At 41.7% G+C, this 19,838-nt stretch overlaps 1 protein-coding gene across 3 annotated transcripts in view; it reads left to right on the forward strand.

The window, feature by feature from the left end:
- Positions 1-19,838, forward strand: part of LOC143997184 (chloride channel protein C-like) — a 253,086-nt gene that overhangs the window by 16,585 nt on the left and 216,663 nt on the right. For 2 of the 3 annotated variants that reach the window (XM_077492665.1, XM_077492666.1), the window contains exon 2: positions 5,546-5,588. The exons of the other annotated variant lie outside the window; for it this stretch is intronic. In XM_077492665.1, coding sequence (XP_077348791.1) covers positions 5,546-5,588 — 43 coding nt within the window. The remainder of the gene's footprint in view (positions 1-5,545; positions 5,589-19,838) is intronic. 3 annotated transcript variants of the gene reach the window in all.

The following is a 19,838-nucleotide window of genomic DNA, read 5'->3' on the forward strand; positions in this document are numbered from 1 at the left end:
TAGATGGCTTTCCTATTCTGATACATTCACTGGTTAACATATACCTTATATGCTCCCTAAATTAATTGCAACCAAGATACTAGGTATAACAAATTCATAATTTTACTGTACTTTTCAGTAGGGAATGGTTCGACCAGAGCAAAAGTTCGGGCCGAACTTTGGTTGTTCGGATGTTCTGCCAACACTGAACAATATGCGTTGTTCAGGGCAAATTCCAAAGCTCCCGTCACACCGTTAAAGTCTATGGGACACGAAAAAATCAAAAGTGATCATTTTAAAGGCCTATATGTAAGTTATTGTCATAAAAAGTGTTTGGGGACCTGTATCAATGCAAACATTTTTTTTTTTAAAACGCCCGTTTTTCCGGGAGCAGTGATTTTTTTTCAATGCTTAAAGTGAAACAATAAATATGAAATATTCCTTTAAATATTGTGCCTGGGGGATGTCTATAGTATGCCTTTAAAGTGGTGCATTTTCCCCATGTTTAGAACAGTACCACAGCAAAATGAAATTTCTAAAGGAAAAATTGTCATTTAAAACTGATTGCGGCTGTAATAAATTGTCGGGTCTCGTCAAAATAGATAAAACTCATTGAAAAAAAGAGCATGTGATCCCCCACCAGTCCATTACAAGGCCCTTTTGGTCTGGTATGAATATTTAAATAACCACTTGCCTACCAGGCACTAACACCCCTTTCCTGCCCAAGCCATTTTCAGCTTTCAGAGCTGTCGGCATTGATGAGGTGGCACTTATGGGCACTGATGAGGAGGCACAGATATGCTGCACTTATGGGCATTGATAGGTGGCACTGATATGTGGCACTGATAGGTGGCACTGGTGGGTGCTGATATGCAGCACTGGTGGGCACTGATAGGCGGTACATATGGGCATTGATGGGTGACACTGATGGGCATTAATGCACAGAAGTGATGGGCTTTGATGGACAGCACTGATAGGTGGCACTGATTGCCAGCACTGACTGACATGGCTAATGGGCACTGATTGGTGGCACTTGTGGGCAGTGGTGGGCACTGATTGCTGCCACTGGTGGGCACTGTATGTTGGCATTGGTGGGCAATGGTGGGCACTGTATTGTGACACTATATTTCTTTATTGTAATCAGGGCGCTGATGATCAGTGCTCTGATTATATTCCTACATGTCCCCCTGTGAGCAGAGGCTGCTGATCCGTTCTCCTCTCCTCACATTCTGTCAGCGTGAGGCGAGGCGATTACCGTAATCTCTGTGTTTGTATGGACACAGCCGATCACATGGTTAAAGGGCAGCGGATGTGACTCTTTACACAGATTGGGGTCCCGCCGTGTCCTCAACAACACGGCGCGGCCTCAATCGCCATGCTGTGCGCAAGAGCGGCCGTTCTGGGATACCGTCATATGACATCATCCCTGAACAAGAGCTGCACTGTCCCGCCGTCATTTGATGGTGGGCGGGCAGCAAGCAGTTAAGGGGAACCCTGAACCAAATTTTTTTTAAAAATGGTGTAGGGGTCCCCCCCAAATTATAAGGGGAACCCTGCGGCAAAATTAAAAAGAAAAAATTGGCATGGGGTCCCCCCAAAATCCTACCAGACCCTTATCCAAGCACGCAACCTGGCAGGCTGCAGGAAAATAGGGGGGACGAGAGAGAGCGCCCCCCCTCCTGAACCTTACCAGGCCACTTGCCCTTAACATGGGGAGGGGTCTGCCCGCAGACCCCCACAACCACCCGGCAAGGGTTGTGGAGATGAGGCCTTTGTCCCCATCAATATGGGGACAAGGTGCTTTGGGGGGCCACCCCAAAGCACCCTCCTCATGTTGAGGGCATGTGGCCTAGTACGGCTAGTACGGTTCAGGATGGGGGGAGCTCTCTCATTCCCCCCTCTTTTCGAATAAGGGTCTGGTTTAGGGGAGATTCCGTGCTCTTTTTTTTCAATGAGTTTTATATTGCCGAGACCCGACAATTCATTACAGTTGCGATAATTTTTAAATGAAATTTTTCCTTTAGAAATGTCATTTTGCTGTGGTACTGTTCTAAGCATGGGAAAATGCGCCACTTTACAGGCATACAGGGCCCCAGGCACAATATTTAAAGGAATATTTCATATTTATTGTTTCACTTTAAGCATTAAAAAAAAGTCACTGCTCCCGAAAAAAAGTAAATAAATAAAAAAAAAAAATATTTGCATTGATACATGTCCCCTGGGGCAGGAAAAGGGTCCCCAAAAACTTTTTATGACAATAACTTCAAAGCATCAAAGGCATCTTTATTCATTCAAAAGCAGGGTAACAGGAGAACGTAGTACAAACATTGCAGAAACATATAACACAGAGAGTTGAAGTATCACGCAGTGTAGAAATGCTATAGATTCCAGGGCAACTTGCATATAATTACACAAGAACATTATACCAAATTATCACAACAGTGATGGTCTGCTGGACCTGGTAATCTCAAACCATGCAGAGCTTATTACTACCATTCATATAAAAGAACATCTGGGTAGCAGTGACCATAACATGATTTCATTTAATGTAGGCTGTAAACAACAAGCACAGACTGGAAAGATAAAAACACTAAATTTTAGGAGTGCAGATTTCCCAAGGCTGAGGGCTGCTTTCCAAGATTTAGACTGGGAGGGAATGCTAAAAGTAAAAAATATAAGCCGCATTCCAAAGCTTAGCTCTTCTTTTGTGTTTAATTTGTAGGAAAAAGATTTCATACACCGCTCCTAAAGTGCCTCAAAGAAGCTGCTTGTAGGACTTTTTTTGATGTCCTGCCAGCGATACGCCCCAGTTTGAAAGCACTCAGGCTTTCACACTGGGATTGCAGATAACACATTTTCAGGCATTTTACAGGTGCCATTTTTAGCGCTAAGGCGCCTGAAAAACGCCTCCAGTGTGAAAAGGGTCTAATTGGTCAGGACGCTTACTCTGCTATACAAAACAAAAAGTCGGCAGAACAAATAAATATTCGCAATGTGTTTACAAAGAACCTCGCTGCCTCATAAGGGGTTAACACTCTTGTACTGCAGGTGGATGTTAACAGACTAGTGTCTGTTTACACCCACCTACCTCCTGGTGCAATCAGGTCTTCAAAAAAAATAAAAATGTAAGGGGATCCGTCCTCTTCTGTTTAGACGGATTGAAGGGTAAACGGACAGCGGAGTCACTTTACACCCAGCCGCCCATAGAGCAGAGCGGGCTCTGTCTATATCCACTCTGCAGAAACTGAATGGACACGGATGTGTCATCTGCCCACTCTGCTCCGATCAGCAGTCGATCTGTGAGATGATGCCCTGCTGATCAGACTGGAATCCACCCCATGGGAAAGGGGCCTAACACTTTTTAACTGCACTGAGAGGTATTTGTAAAACTGATACCCAACAAGATAAATGAGTAAACTCTCACCAGTTCCCCGCACAGCATAATACACCTTCAAGGAAACTGGTCGGCTCATTAAAAGTTAAAGTGGTCATAAATGTAAAAGGTTTTTTTACCTTAATGCATTCCCTGCATTATCCCCCATTCACACCTAATCCGACTTTGAAATCGTGTGACTTCACCTGAAATCACACTATTTCAAAGCCACATGACATCTGTGTGACTTGCAAGGTCGCATCTGAAATTGCTAAAAATAGAGCAGGAACTTCTCTTTCAAAGTCAGCATTGCACCAATTTGAACAGTTCCATTACCAACAATAGGGTGCTACTTGTAATGCGATTTGGACCTGTCAGATCGCATGACAAGTCGCACCGGTATGATTGGGGGCTAAAGGTAAAAAACCTTTTAATAGTAGCACACCCCCAAGCCTCCTTTAAATTCTCACCTGATCATGGTAATTAGCAACATAATAAAAATAATTGTCCGTGTTGAATGGTTTGTCTTATTCCTTTAACTGATACATCTGTAAGAGAGCTTGTTTTTTTGAAAAACAACAGATTTACTGGCCAGATCAGATGAAAATTGAAGAAAGAAAGACTAAAAAAGAAAGCAAACGCTGCAATTGCTTTTGGGCTTAATACTGCTTTAACCATTTAATACTGTATACTAAACAAAACAGTTTTGACTTTAAAGTGGAAGTCCATGCTAAAACTAAAATCCCTGCATCTAGCTACCAACATTCTAACACTAACCTCTCTAGCTCTGTAAAGAAAAAATCAGTGTACATGCCTTTTCTGCAGGCGATCCGACCCGATCTCCAGCGGCGGAAGCTCAAATCCCACGCTGAGCCGTCAGCCACGGCTTCACTGTGTGGGCAGGTGCAAAGGACACGTCTCACAATGGAAGCCCCATAGTAACTCTATGGGTGACGTCACTCCCCATTCATTCCACAGCTGTTGTTGGATGTGTCTTCTGCAGAGCTTCCGCCGCTGGAGTTCGGGTCGGATCACCTGCAGCAAATATACTGATTTCTTCTTTACTGGGTTGGTAGGTTAATGTTAAGCCCCATACACACTATCAGATTTTCTGCTGGTTTTTGTCTTCAGATTTACCAAAACCATGTAGTGCAAGGGCCTGCCTAATTGCATACACATTGAAACTCCTAAGGTTTAACCTCATATTATATGGTTTTGGTCAATCTGAAGACAAAAATCAGCAAAAAATATGATAGTGTGTATGGGGCTTTAGAATGATGGTGGCTATAGATGAAGGGATTGTAGTTTTAGCATGGACTTCCACTTTAGGGCTCCACGCACACTGGGCTTAAAAAAAAAACACCAGTTCCCTTGGCAGACAAAAATTCTCATATAAAAGTTATTTTTGTATAGTTTAGCTGAGCTTAGGAGAGTTTTGCATTTTTTTTCTACCAGAAAGCTCCAATCAGAACTGCAAGCAGAAGGTTTTTTTTTCCTGCCTCTAAACGTTGAACTTAAAGTGGTTGTAAACCCTTACAAACCACTTTGACCTACAGGTAAGCCTAGGTTAAGGCTTACCTGTAGGTCCAAGAAATATCTCCTAAACCTATAAGGTTTAGGAGATATTTGCCAAAAGACAGGCACTGCTGTCTACGGCGCATGTGCCGTAGACAGCGACGCGCACTGAGCACGCCACTGTTAACGTCGATACGCCACGAGTGGCGGCTCCCGTGCGCATGCGTGGTAGTGACATGATCGCGGCTCAGTCGAATGACAGCGCCGGAGCAGCGAGACCCACCAAGAAGATGGAGGCTCCGTACACAAGGGGACAGCGGTGACTTCGCTGGCTCCTGTGTCAGGTAAGTGACACATAATGGACTACTATGCGATGCATAGTAGTCCATTATGCTTTACCTTTGCAGGGAATCAAAGAGGAAGTAAACTCATCAGGGTTTACTTCCTCTTTAAATAATGCTGTAATCGTCCTAATGTGCATGGACACCTAGGATAACATTGAGTTGCTTCTACAGTCAGAACACAAAACTTCTGTAGAAGCAACAATTTTAAGCCAGTGTGCATGAAGCCTAAAACATATCACAAAAAGTTCAAATAAATTCTGTACATACTCAATGGAAATATGTGTTTACACCAAGCTTTTTTATAATACACTATCAAACTCTTCTTTCATTACAGTATGCTGGAGGTCCGGATACTCACGAATCAAGGGCTCATACCAGTAAGTTGAACTGAGAACCACAAATTATGGACTAGCAAGCAGGTTAGGTGGACAGGCAGAAGTACAAAAGTGATAAACTTAAAATAGTGGCTGTCATAGAACAGGTACATAGAACAGCTCTCATGCGTTGACTAGTGCTACACTAAACATAGTATTGCCTTTAAATTTGCTATGCGACTTTTGCTATCTCTGGTTATCTGTTGTGTCATTTAGAGGAATAATGGGGAAAATGATTAGGCTTTTTTTTTAGAAAAAAATGGCAAGCAGTATCCCCAAAACGTGTTTGTTTTTACAAACTTTCAGTTTAGTCACCCTTTAGTCTAGGTTCACATCTATGTGGCTGAGCTTGATGCGTTTTTTAGGCATGTTTTGCAGTGCGTTTTGTGTTTTTAAACCCTCGGTTTAAACACACTGTAAACACACTGAAGCTGGCCACTGTGCCCTTAACAACCAATGAGCTAAAAAATTGCAGGCAAAACAAGAGTTGTGAAAAAAACAGACCCCCCCCCCTCCCCCCCTCCCCAGTAAGTCTAAACCAGGTCTTCCTCCGTTGTGTTGTGGGCCGCTTTCTGACATCTCTTATATAGTCATGGGGTGGGGCCATTCGGTGAAACATGGAGGAAGAAGAACACAGAAGAAGAACGGCTTTCTTTTTTGCCGGCAATTCTCCCACTGACAGCTGATGACTCATTGGTTGTGAAGGATGTGGCAGCCAGCTTCCCGACCCCTCCTTAGCAACCAGCTATATACAGTGTTTTAAACAGAAAAATAAAAAACGCAAAACACATCAAAAATCACACCACTAACACAACACTTGCAGTTCTGGTGCGATTCCATTGAAGTCTATTACATGCAAAAATCCACCAGTCGCAAAACGCATAGATGTGAATGTGTCTCATAGGAAACCATGTTAAATGGACTGCAAAACGCACTAAAAACGCATAGGTGTGAACCTAGGGTAAAGGCTTCCTACTGCTCACTTACAGGTCATATCTACCTTTTTTTGCAGCTTTTCAAATTTTATTTTTAAATGTATAAAAAAGACTTTCCAAATGTAGTGGCCTTTACAACCATTACAACCATTCTTATCACAATGAAAATATAAATAAATAAATATATATATATATATATATATATATATATATATATATATATATATATATATATAGTGCCTTGAAAAAGTATTAATACCACATTTTGTCATGTTACAACCAAAAACGTGAATGTATTTTATTGGATTTTATGTAGACCAACACTAAGTGCCACATAATTGTGAAGTGGAAGGAAAATAAATGGTTTTCAACATTTTTTACAAATAAATATCTGAAAAACGTGGCGTGCATTTGTATTCTGCCCACTTTACTCTGATACCCCTAACTAAAATGTAGAGGAACCAATTGCCTTTAGAAGCCAACTAATTAGTAAATATATTCCACCTGTGTGTAATTTATCCACTAGTTTACTGGACATCTAACCCCCCCCGGCCAGACCAATTTTCAGCTTTTAGCGCTGTTACATTTGAATGACAATTGCACTGTCATACAACACTGTACCCAAATGAAATTTTTTAATCATTTTTCCCCACAAATAGAAATTTCTTTTGGTGGTATTTGATCACCTCTGGGTTTTTTACTTTTTGTTAAAAAAAAAAAAATACAAAACCGTTTTATACTTTGTTAATACATTTTGCAAACAGGTAATTTTTCTCCTTCATTATTGTACGCTGATGAGGCTACACTGATGGGCTGCATTGATGGGCACCGATAGGCTGCATTGATGGGCACTAATAGGCAGCACTGGTGGGCACTGATAGGTGGCATTGGTGGGCACTGAGAGGTGGCACTGATGGGTGGCATTGAAGGGCACTGATAGCTGGCACTGAAGGGCACTGATGGGTGGCAGTAATGGGCACTGATGGGTGGCAGTGATGGCCACTAATCAGTACTGGTAGGTGACAATGATAGGCAGCACTGTTAGGTGGCACAGATGAGGCACTGATTGGCACCACTGGTGGGCACTGATAGGTGGCACATACGTACTGTGGGCACTGATTCTTGGCACTGTGGGCACTGATTAGTGGCATTGGCAGGCGGTACTGGTGGGCACATATGAGGCTCTTCCTCCCTTCAAACAGAAGCCGGTGATCAGCTTTTTTTTCCCTGCCAGCATGAGAAAGAAAAAAAAAAAAACGATTACCGATCTTCTGTTTACATCACGTGATCTGTCATTGGCTGACAGCTGATCACATGGTAACCCACCCCTTACTATGTGATCAGCTGTCAGCCAATGACAGATCACGTGATGTAAACAGAAGATCGGTAATAGTTTTTTTTTTTCTCATGCTGGCAGGGAATTGGGATTGGCCCCTTACTTGGATCTGTGATCACCCGAGTCTTATTGACTCGGGTGATCACAGCGTGCAGGGAGGCGTGGCGAGCCTGCAAAGGGGAGGACGTCAATAGACGTACTCCCAGCAAAGCAGATCTGTGCTGTAGCCATCATTCGGCTATAACGCGAATCTGAAGCAGTTAATCTCAGTATAAATACAGCTGTTTTGTGAAGCCCTCAGAGGTTTATTGGAGAGCCTTAATGAACAAACAGCATCACAAAGGCCAAGGAATATACCAGACAGGTCAAGGATAAAGTTGGGGAGAAGATCAAAGCACAGGTAGGCTATAAAAAAAAACATTCCAAGCTTTGAACATTTCATAGTGCACTGTTCAATCCATCATCTGAAAATGGACAGAGTATGGCACAACTGCAAACCTACCAAGACATGGCCGTCCACCTAAACTGACAGGCCAGGCAAGGAGAGCATTAATCAGAGAAAGAGCCAAGAAACCCATGGTAACTCTGGAGAAGCTGGAGAGATCCACATCTCAGGTGGGGAGAATCTGTCCACAGGACAACTATTAGACATACACTCCACAAATCTGGCCTTTATGGAACAGTGGCAAGAAGAAAGCCATTGTTGAAAGAAAGCCATATTAAGTCCTGTTTGCAGTTTGCGAAAAAGCCATGTGGGGGGGATGCAGCAAACATGTGAAAGAAGGAGCTCTAGTCAGATGAGACCAAAATTGAACCTTTTGGCCTAAAACGCTATGTGTGGCGGAAAACTAACACTGCACATCACCCTGAACACACCTTCCCCACCGTGAAACATGGTGATGGTAGTATCATGTTGGGATGCTTTTCTTCAGCAGGGACAGGGAAGCTGGTCAGAGTTGATGGGAAGATGGATAGAGCCAAATGCAGGGAAATCTTAGAAGAAAACCTGCTAGAGTCTGCAAAAGACGTGAAACTGGGGTGGAGGTTCACCTTAAAATTGAGGACAACTTCTCTGGATATTCCTGTGGGATCCTGCTGAGCCACTTAGAGCACAGGAGTAGTTCAACTGCTTATGTGGACCACATTTAAGTGTGCAGTTACTCTATTGGAGGTGAGCGCAACCCCCCCGTGTGAATGCGCTCACCTCCAAGAAATCAACCTCTTCTGATCAGGATTATCATCATTAGAGTCACTTTTTGGATCGTATTACGTATAATACCCCAATCTGCACTTTTGTCTCTGTGGATTGATGACAATTGGGAGAAAAAAATCTATTTTTTTGGACACTTGATATTAAGGAATAATACTAAATTTATTTCACTGTGAGCCTGCTTGTTACACAAAAAAATATTTTTTATGTTCATAGTTTTTAGCCAATATTGATTTTCATTGTTTGTGGCACTATCTATGCCTTTGTAAGGTTCAGTATCGCACAGCGCTGCATTTCTTTTGTTTTTTGCATATATGTTTTCACAGATTATGGGATTGTGATCAATGCTTAGCAGCTGTGAATTTGCACTTTATCTCACAGGAATTGTTATACAACACCTGACACTAGGTTGTAACCTCAGGTTACTTTATACCTGACACTGATTGCAGTCTCAGGTTGTTATATAATAGCTTGCAATATTTATATATTTTTATATTTACACTTTGGGCCCAATTTGGACATTTTCACTTAGGGGTGTACTCACTTTTGGTTTCCAGCAGTTTAGACATTAATGGCTGCGTGTTATTGTGAGGGGACAGCAAACTGACACTGTTATACAAGCTGTACACTCACTACATTGTAGCAAAGTGTAATTTCACATGTTGTAATATGAAAAGATATAATAAAATATTTACAAAAATTTGAGGGGTGTACTGACTTTTGTGAGATACTGTAGATCAGATGAGGGGGACAATAGGTTTCAAGTATAAATCTACTAAACTATCTTCCGTATAAACCTTTGCAAAAGGAAATAAAACTCACACTCTTCAGCATTGATGATACCTATTAAATACATTCAAGAATACATTTCTTTGTTCTACATGAGCTTATATGCTTCCATCTGTAGTTGGGCTCCAACCTCATAGAGTTAGATCCCTTTCACAAGGGTCTGATCAGGTCTGCCTGTCAGTTTTTCAGGCGGACCTGATTGGACCCTCCATTTACTCTTATGAAGCGATGGATGTCAGAAGTGACATGTCCACTGGCATCCGCCACTATCCGATCCGATCCTGCCTCCACCAATTTTCCTATTTTCCATCCATCTGGCAGATCGGATTGGATAGGATCAGATGAGAACAGACAGGTGGTCCATTTTCACCCGATCTCCCCATAGAGGAAAGCGGGACTGGGACTGGGTCTGTCTCCGCTCTGCACAGCGTCTGCCACGGACACAATGGTCCATAGTGCACTGTGTCTTGGCAGGGTAGCAGGTAGTCTGAATGGGAGCACCTCAAAAAGGAAGGCCTGGCACTTCCCACAAGCCCTGGACATGAGAGCTTATTGTCATGGCTCCGCACTCAGGACATACAGAGACCAAGGTTTTTGTGATCCCAGTGTGGCACACCGCTAGACCCCTTCTGGGCATGAAAAACAGTCCAATGTCCAGAGAAACAACCTAAGCTACAGCTTGTTATATTATTTTCTACTTTTTTTATCCCAATTTTATTTTTTCATTGTGGGGTGTGGTGGGGGGGGGGGGGATGCGGGTGCAAGTAGCTGGTCTTGTCTAGGGCACAAAATAGTCTAGCCCCAACCTTGTTATTACTTAGAGATATAAAATAGTAATTTTATTATTTACAGTAAACACACTATAACTGATCGTACAGATGGCGTGTAACATAATATATGGCATTGTAGGACTGTTTTCTCCACAACAATGTTATAATTACAATTTGATAAGGAGAGGAAATAATTTGGGCAGTGTTAAATCTAATGATTTAATTTGAATACCTAGAAGGGTCAGGCCAGGGGATTTACAAAATACCTCAGCAACTGGTCCGACCCCCAACATCATTTTCCTAATGATCCTTAGAAATAAAAAACTTCCATGTGGACGGTCCTGTCATTCTGTTGCTACTGTTTTCATGTAAATATAATAACACAGGCACAAATAATTGCATATAATAAATTAGGGGCAGTAACCTATAGCAACACCTAGATTTCAGAAGCTATCTACTATAGGATATCTGACTGAAGTGGTTGCCATTCTAAAGTTTATTTAATGCATTTTTTAGCAACAGCTGCAGGATTCAAATAACTCATGTTGGGAATACAAATGTTTACACTGAATGACCCTTTCTGGTATGCTGAAAGCACCTAAAGCCCTGCTTGTAATGCCTCAGGTAGGATCAGTGCTAAGAGAAGCGTCTGAGATTTGACATTTGTGGTCCTCAGAGAGAACTATTTTCTTATATATCCGGGTCCGGTGCCTAACTCCACTACTACGCATACAGGCGCTAATGCAGCCCCAGGTGCTGCATGTAGTGAAAAATGCTGCTTTGCTAGGTGTATGGCAGAATCCACATAAATATTCAGTGCCAGCACAGCTGTTCTATCAGCAATCATTACAACAAAGTCAAAGCTGCAGTGCTCATACAAATTAAAATGACAGCGGCACTACCTAAAAAAATTAATAAAAAAAAGTAGCAGCAACATACTACCTGGAAAAAAAAAAAAGTAGCGGAAACATATAGAAGAAGAAAAATATCTTCCCAGCCCAGTGGGTGGCGAAAATCCATGCTCTCTTGCAGAGCTATGGCAGCTGCTATTTTGATGCCTCCAAGTGTGCTAGATGTTGCTTCTCAAGCTGCACACTATGAGGGTTATTTACTAAAACTGGAGAGTGCAAAAATCTGGTGCAACTCCACATAAAAACCAATCAGCTTCCAGGTTTTATTCTCGGTTCACACTGCCGCAACCTGAAAGTTGCGTGACTTTGAGAGGCGACTGGAGGGCTGCTTGAAACAACTTTGACGCAACTTCAGGGACTGCCTGGGTAATCTTCCTGTAATGTCGGATCCAAATCACGTCAATTAACCACTCACTGACCATGGCACGCCAATGTACGTCCCTACTTTGGGGACGGATATCGTTGTTATGACAGCAGCTAGCTGCCATAACCCCAGTATCTCTATGTTCGGCTGGCGGTCAGCTACAAGATAAAAGTGGTCTCTGTGGTGGATTGGCCACGAGATCACTTTTATCGGTGGCGGGAGATGGCCCCTCACCACGATCCGGTGCCCTCCGCTACGTACCGGAGCCGTCGGCAGCAGCGGAGGCGATCGCGTCTGTCCCCTGGGCTGACATGGAGATGAGTGAGGGGAAGATGGCCCCCACCCGTCTCCATGACACTGCAGGGCGGAAGCAACGTCAAAATGTCACTTCCGCCCATAGCTCTTAAAAGGCCAATTATTTTTTTTAAAATTACAATTTGTTTTTTTTAATTGCATTTTAGTGTAAATATGAGGTTTGAGGTCTTTTTGACCCCAGATCTCATATTTAAGAGGTCCTGTCATGCTTTTTTTCTATTACAAGGGATATTTACATTCCTTGTAATAGGAATAAAAGTGACACTTTAAAAAAAAAAAAAAAAACAAGTGTAAAAATAAAAAGTAAAAGGTAAAATAAATAAGAAATCTTTTTTTTTTTCAATGCGCCCCATCCCGCCGAGCTCGTGTGCAGAAGCGAACGCATATGTGAGTAGCGCCCACATATGAAAACAGTGTTCAAACCACACATGAGAGGTATCGCTGTGATTGGTAGACCGAGAGCAATAATTCTATGCTGGTGCAATTTTGAAGCACGACATGTTGGGTATCAATTTACTCAACGTAACATTATCTTTCACAATATAAAAAAAAAATGGGCTAACTTTAAGGTTTTCTTATTTTTTAATTCAAAAAAGTTGATTTTTTTTTTTAAAAGTGTGCTTGTAAGACTTCTGCGCAAATACAGTGTGACAGAAAGTATTGCAACGACCGCCATTTTATTCTCTAGGATGTTAGAAAAAAATGTACAATGTTTGGGGGTTCTAAGAAATTTTCTAGCAAGAAAAAAAAGTTTTTAACTTGTGTAGCACTAACCCCCGAAGAAGCTGCTAGTTTGATTGGGCTCACCGGTACCTTCTTCTCCTTGATTTGTGTCTAGGGGTTTCTCATAGTAGATGGCCCAGTAACTTTAGAGACTGACGACAGATCCGCATAAAGGGATTTTTATTTGCAAAAACTTAGTCAACGAACAGTCTCTTAAAATAGGATCAGAGGGTTAGGAAGAAAGTTCAGGTACTCTTAGCCCTTGTACACACGGTCGGACATTCCGACGGAAAATGTCAGATCGGACCGTGTTGTCGGATAATCTGACCGTGTGTGGGCTCCATCGGACTGTTTCTGTCGGAATATCCGACGGACCAAGTTTTCCAGCTTGGCTATAAAATTTTCCGACAACATGATCCGATCGGACCTTGTCCGATCATGTGTAGAGAATTCCGATCGGACAAAGTGCCACGCATGCTCAGATCAAATTCCTACACCAACGCTATTGGCTACTAGCTTGAACGTAGTCCCGTCATAACGAAATAATGTCACCACGTTCTGAACGATCTGATTTTCCGACAACTTTGTCCGACCGTGTGTATGCAACAGTTTCGGACAAAATCCGTCGGACAAAATCCGACCGTGTGTACAAGGGCTTAGTGTCAAAGTCAATAATGAAGGACTTGTTTACTTTGACTAAATCCAGAGAATAGCCATTCACAACTGGACTATCACTCAAGTTGGATAGTCCCTCTCTCACAAGGCCTAGCAGCCAACAAGGTGCTTAACTCACAAGTCTCTGCCACAGATGTTGTTGTAGAACATTCAGGAAACTAAAACTTGTAGAACACTCATGTGATACCTGGATCTTTCAGCCAGCTTGGCGATACCCTCGAGACTGGATTCACTTAGGTACTTCAGCCCCACCAGGCTCTTGCTAGGAAGCCAACCTGTACGTGGCCTACTTCTGAAGAGTCCTCCCCTGGATAGCTATGAAGTTACTGGGCCTCTCCAACTACCGGAGTCGGCACCGGACCACCTCGGAATCCTTCTTTAGTTTCCTCGCCTTGTAAAAAAGGTGGTTTAAATTAGAAATTAAAGGCAAAACATATATATATATATATATATATATATATATATATATATATATATATATACAGGGATTTTTTTCTCAGAGAATAGGTGCAGGAACTCAACCATGCCCACCACGCTCACATACCTGCCAAATGGCATCAAGCTCTTCCCTTCTTCCCTCTGCATACAACCCCTCCCTCCACTGCCCCATCTTCTCCCCCCTCCTTAAAAGCTCCACCATCTGTCATATGTCTTACCTTTGTTGCAATATTAAGCTGAAACACCTATCCGGCTGTAGTATCTCCCAGCATACTATACTATACTATACTACAGTCACTTGCAAGGGAGATTATACAGTAGGAGCATCAACAACTGGTCACTAGGGAAAAAATGGAGACCACAGACAGTGCAGCCTACCACGCACCCTCTCCTGCCCATGACTGCACTGAAACCTGGGCACCTGTTCTGTATCTCCCTTGTCCCTGTCCAGCACTCAGTGGGATCTGACCTGTGGGAGCTACTCGGAGATAAGCTATCACTTGTAAATGCAGAAGCTGAACTTCAGTGTGACTAAGTGATAGTGGTGAGCAGGGAGCAGAAGACCTGAGCCAGAGGTGGTGGAACTGAGTTCCCCCTAGTTCCTGCTGAAAAAAAAGCCCTGTATTTATATATTTTAGAAGTAATTGCATACCCTATGTTCTCAGCTGCATAAGGATCTCAGAGAGCTAGGGGAGGAGAAACAGCAGGACAATGCACTTCCCAGTGAATGGTTGTGGGGGGGGGGGGGGGGTGCCAGGAGACAAGTCTGATCATTGAAGAACAGGCTGAGTTCTCACCACAGCCAGAAAACGGACTCTCATGCCTAGTGTGGTTAGTTTTTAATAGGAAAACAGAGGGACTGGCAGGAACAGGAGGTATTTCTCACATAGGAAGCAATAAAAAGAGAGCATAAAAGTACATTGTACAGCAGGTACATATGAGGAATATAAAATGTTGCTTCTACATATTCTTTAAGTGTTTGGGGTAGTGATGGGGATGCCTTCAAAACATAGTATTTGTTACTGCTGTGCTGTATTAATATACTTGTAGTGCTATCCCTGAAGAAGCTGATGTTGTTCTGGTTCTCTGTTTATGATACCAATGACCCCCTGAGTGGTATCACACTCTCTAAAACATCTTATTGCTGAAAAAATGGTTGGTTATTTGTGAGAAGTCGCACAGAAAGAAAATAATTAAAGAGAATAAGGGTAACAATAACAATAAAGAGAGGGAAACCCCTAACTGATACATACTCCTCCCACTGGCCAGCGCCAAAGTCTGTCAGTGGACCCCTAGTTCGCATTGGAGATTTCAAGCATGTTTGTAATCCCACAAATAGCAAGAAGTCTGTGAAATGGCCACTTAACAGGGGAAAAAAACAGAGGAGTGCTCAAAGACTGGCCCCCAAAGCAGGTAATGTTGTCCAATAAGACCTTTACCACATATGCACACCGATATACATCGGCACAATGGTAGCGTGGGCAAATGGGTTTACCTGTACATCCCCTTTAAGAGCCGGGGATATCGGTCATGCACCCGCGGCATACAGCATGACCATGCCCGTGGGACCGGCGGACTCGATGTCCGCCAGTCTCCCGGCGAACGTATCACGGAGCCTCAGAACGGGGAAGTGCCTTTGTAAACAAAGCATTTCTCCGTTCTGGCTAGTGTCATGACAGAGATCACCACTCCCTGTCATTGAGGGCAGTGATTGCTGTCATGTGACTTAAAGCCCATACCCCCCACAGTTAGAATTACTCCCTAGGACACACTTAAACCCTCCATCGCCCCCTAGTGGATAACCCCTTTACTGCCAGTGTCATTTACACAGCAATCAGTGCATTTTTATAGCACTGATCTCTGTATAAATGACAATGATCCCAAAATAGTGTCAAATGTGTCCGACATGTCGAAGTCCCGATAAAAATCGCACATTGCCGCCATTACTAATAAAAAAAAATGAAAAATAAGAATGGCATAAAACTATCCCCTATTTTGTAGACGCTATAACTTTTGCGCAAACCAATCAATATACGCTTATTGCCATTTTTTTTTACCTAAAATATGTAGAAAAAAAAATAAAAACCACAGTGGTGATCAAATACCACCAAAAGAAAGCTCTATTTATATCAAGGATCTAATATTTTTCTTGTCCCGATGTGAATGGGGGCTGTTTGGACTGGCTGTGGTTTCTTCAGTCTCGGGAGCTGTGATGCACATTGGGAGTCTTCCCCTTCCCTCTTTGCCTCACAGCTATGCAGGGGTTTGGGTGGGCATCCCAATGCACATCGACGCCATGCCCTTAGCGCCGGACGTATGGAATTAACACACCTAGTGCCATGGTGCCGGTGCTTTGTGTTGACATTGACATCTTTCATAAGAGTGCTTTTTGGTGCTAATTCTGCTCAGGTGATGACGCCTCCCCTCTATTCATTTGCCAACATGATGTTGGTGGTCACCCGTGGCCACATTGGAGTATATATACTCCCTCTAGCTGGAATAGGCATTGTTTTTGGCTTGTGGTTTTCTGTGGATACTGTGCACCATTCTGGACTATGTTTGTTGGCATAGGATTACAAGGTAGTATTTGTGGTAGTTTTTACCCTTTTCTCTCTTTATTTTTTCTCTGGTGGTTAGTTTTTTACTCTATATCAACACTAGCCCCCTGTGTTTGGGGTACATTGGGGTTGATTTACAAATACTGGAGAGGGCAACATCTGGTGCAGCTGTGTATGGTATCCAATCAGCTTCTACCTTCAGCTTCTTCAATTAAGCTTTGACAACAAAAACCTGGAAGCTGATTGGTTTCTATGCAGAGTTACACCAGATTTTGCACTCTCCAGTTTTAGCAAATCAACCCCACTTTGTCACTCTTCTATATTACTTTAATTTTGCTCTATACCAAGGCACAGGTTCACTACTATCCCATCACACTCATTCCCTGTCACCTTTCAGATCAGCACTGGGTTACACCCTACACATAACTACACACATAACTATAATTATTCACAGATGTTTTTGGTGATGTTGATTGCATCACCCTTGATTACCAATTGGGGAGTACATTCCCAGGAACATCCGTCTCCTGATGGTTTTCCACCAGTGTGCCATGGATTATACCACCTCAGCTCCCCCCGACAGAGGACGCCCCTAGTCAACCTTCAGCTCTCGATGCTACATTCCAAACTCATAGTTGATTTGTAAGTATGGGTGGGTGTGCCCCCCCCCCTCTTTCAGGCGAATTGTAATTCATGAATATTTTTTTAGACAATTATTTTGCATCTGCTCCTGATGAGTGGAAGGAATCCACGAAACGCGTCAAGATTTTTAGATGCTACAAGTATGTGTTTACATTTCAAGACTTTTACCAAAAAAAAATTATATATATATATATATATATTTTTTACAATCATGTTTTACTGTATTATATATTTTTTACAATCATGTTTTACTGTATTATGCAACTATGGGTACCTAAGGACACAGAGTGGTAAGAGGTCTCTTGGCTGGGGCTTGTTTTGCTATTTGCTTATTAGAGAATAAATTAGTGGTTGGGACTTTAAAATAAGGAAGCATCTAGAAAAAGTAAAATAAGTATGCAGATAAAAAGGTATTGATGAAGAAAAATTAGTTCATATATGTGGTTAATGCTTTATATAATAAATAAAGTGACTCGTGCTCAAAGAAGTGTCCCGTAATTAAACATTTTTTTCAGGAAAAAATTCTTCTCATATAAATGGTGCTTGGTGCCATGATCCTTAACTGTGCTCCTATTACAAATGCACTCACCAGAGCGCCTCAACCCTCCGGGGGTATCTCGCGTTCACAGTATGTGCCATGATCCTTAACCGTGCTTCTATTACAAATGCACAATCCCATCAACCAGTCGACACCAATGACAATCACATTGGTGTCGACTGGTTGATGGGATTGTTACAACAGGATTCAATGACACAGTGACCAAATAAAACAACAATAAAAGTTAGCACCATCATATAGAAGTCCAGGTGCCACAGATTGCTACACAGTGGCACATACTGTGAACGAGAGATACCCCCGGAGGTTCACTTGTTTATATTTTTATATATACTCATATTTGCATATATATATTGCACTAAAGTTTTTTTATATTTTTTTATTATTTCATAACATTTTGTGGAGCAAAAATTGTAATATTACAATAGAATTTATATTTTGGTTATAATTATGTATATTACTTTGGGGGCATCAGAAGTTTGCTTTGGAACACAAGTATATACATTTTCTATATTTTTCTGATACAGATTTCACTTTCACCAAAGCACTTGATTTAATTTTTATTTTTTATTTATTTTAATTTTACTCATATTTATATTTTTATTTTTATTTTATGCATTTAGGTTGGGAATATTAAATATTTCAGAGGGTTTAATATAATATAATATAATTCAAATATCTTTTTTACAAATTAATTAACTAATTTGTCTAGATCAGTGATGGCGAACCTTGGCACCCCAGATGTTTTGGAACTACATTTCCCATGATGCTCCACTACACTGCAGAGTGCATGAGCATCATGGGAAATGTAGTTCCAAAACATCTGGAGTGCCAAGGTTCGCCCTCACTGGTCTAGATTATATAAACTCCTGATCCAATTGACCAAATTCATTCGCTAAAAACACTACAGAGTGTATAACACAAGCACCTTAACTTAGTCTGGTCTCAATTTATCATCCATATTAACACAAAGGGGCAATTAAGAGCCTCATGCTTTAAAAACAGAGGGAAGTAATTAGTAGGAAACCCATGCTTAGCAGTTAAGCATAGGCTGGGGCCCAAACACACACAAATATATAGTTCAGAGCACTTAGCCGTGGGGCATATTAGGGATATATATTCCCAGCTTCATCAAGCTTGTTTTAGTGGGTTTATCCAATAAATTATTTGTGCCCTCTTCCATAGATAATGTTATAACCTGCAGAGGGTATAACACAACACTATTGCTCTATAAGAACAGTGCCATACCTACCACAACATCCCCTTCTCAAACCTTTACTTCACCAAAGGTGTAAGTAAAAGTGTAGGGGCAGCAGTTCGGATTAGACATACTTTTACTAATACTTTTTTTAAAAACTCATCTATATATAAAAAAAAAAATCTTTTTTTCATTGTACCTATTCCACTGCGTGGATCAAATTACAACTTCTTTCATATATGTAACACATGTTGGCATCATATCATAATAGCATGGTACTTCATAATGTAGACTTAAAATGTAATACACCAAACTCTTTGATCCATATTCACATTAAAAAAAACATGATTATATTGGCATAATACAGTAAAACATGATTGTAAAAAAAATGTGACTTGTGTGCGACTTTGTAGAGCACAAACAATCACATTGGTCAAAGACAAAGTCATAACAATGTCCTGCTCATCCAAAGTCACATCAAAGTTGCACTGTAAAGTTGCAATGGCAATCGCATAATTTTTACGTTGCACAAGTGTGAATGGACTCTAAAGGCAAATAGGTCTGTTCACTTTGCAAGGGAATTTTTCCATACAGTACTTAGTGAAAGTGGTGAAAATTCACTTTGTGAAGAATGCCCAATCCCGTGCAAGGAAAATAAAGCGAGAAACCCATTTTTGCTTGTACATGATTGGATGATGGAAGTCAGCAGAGCTTCATCTCATTCGCTAGACTAAGGGAAGATTGCTTTGCAAAGTGAACAGCCTGTTTTCTTTTAGAAAATAGTTTAATAGAAGTACTTTCCATAGCGACAATCCAACAAGTGTTTGTAAGTC

Source organism: Lithobates pipiens, unplaced genomic scaffold, assembly GCF_037356315.1.
Source record: "Lithobates pipiens isolate NorthernLeopardFrog02 unplaced genomic scaffold, aLitPip1_a1.2 Scaffold_19, whole genome shotgun sequence".
Classification (NCBI taxonomy): Eukaryota; Metazoa; Chordata; class Amphibia; order Anura; family Ranidae; genus Lithobates; species Lithobates pipiens.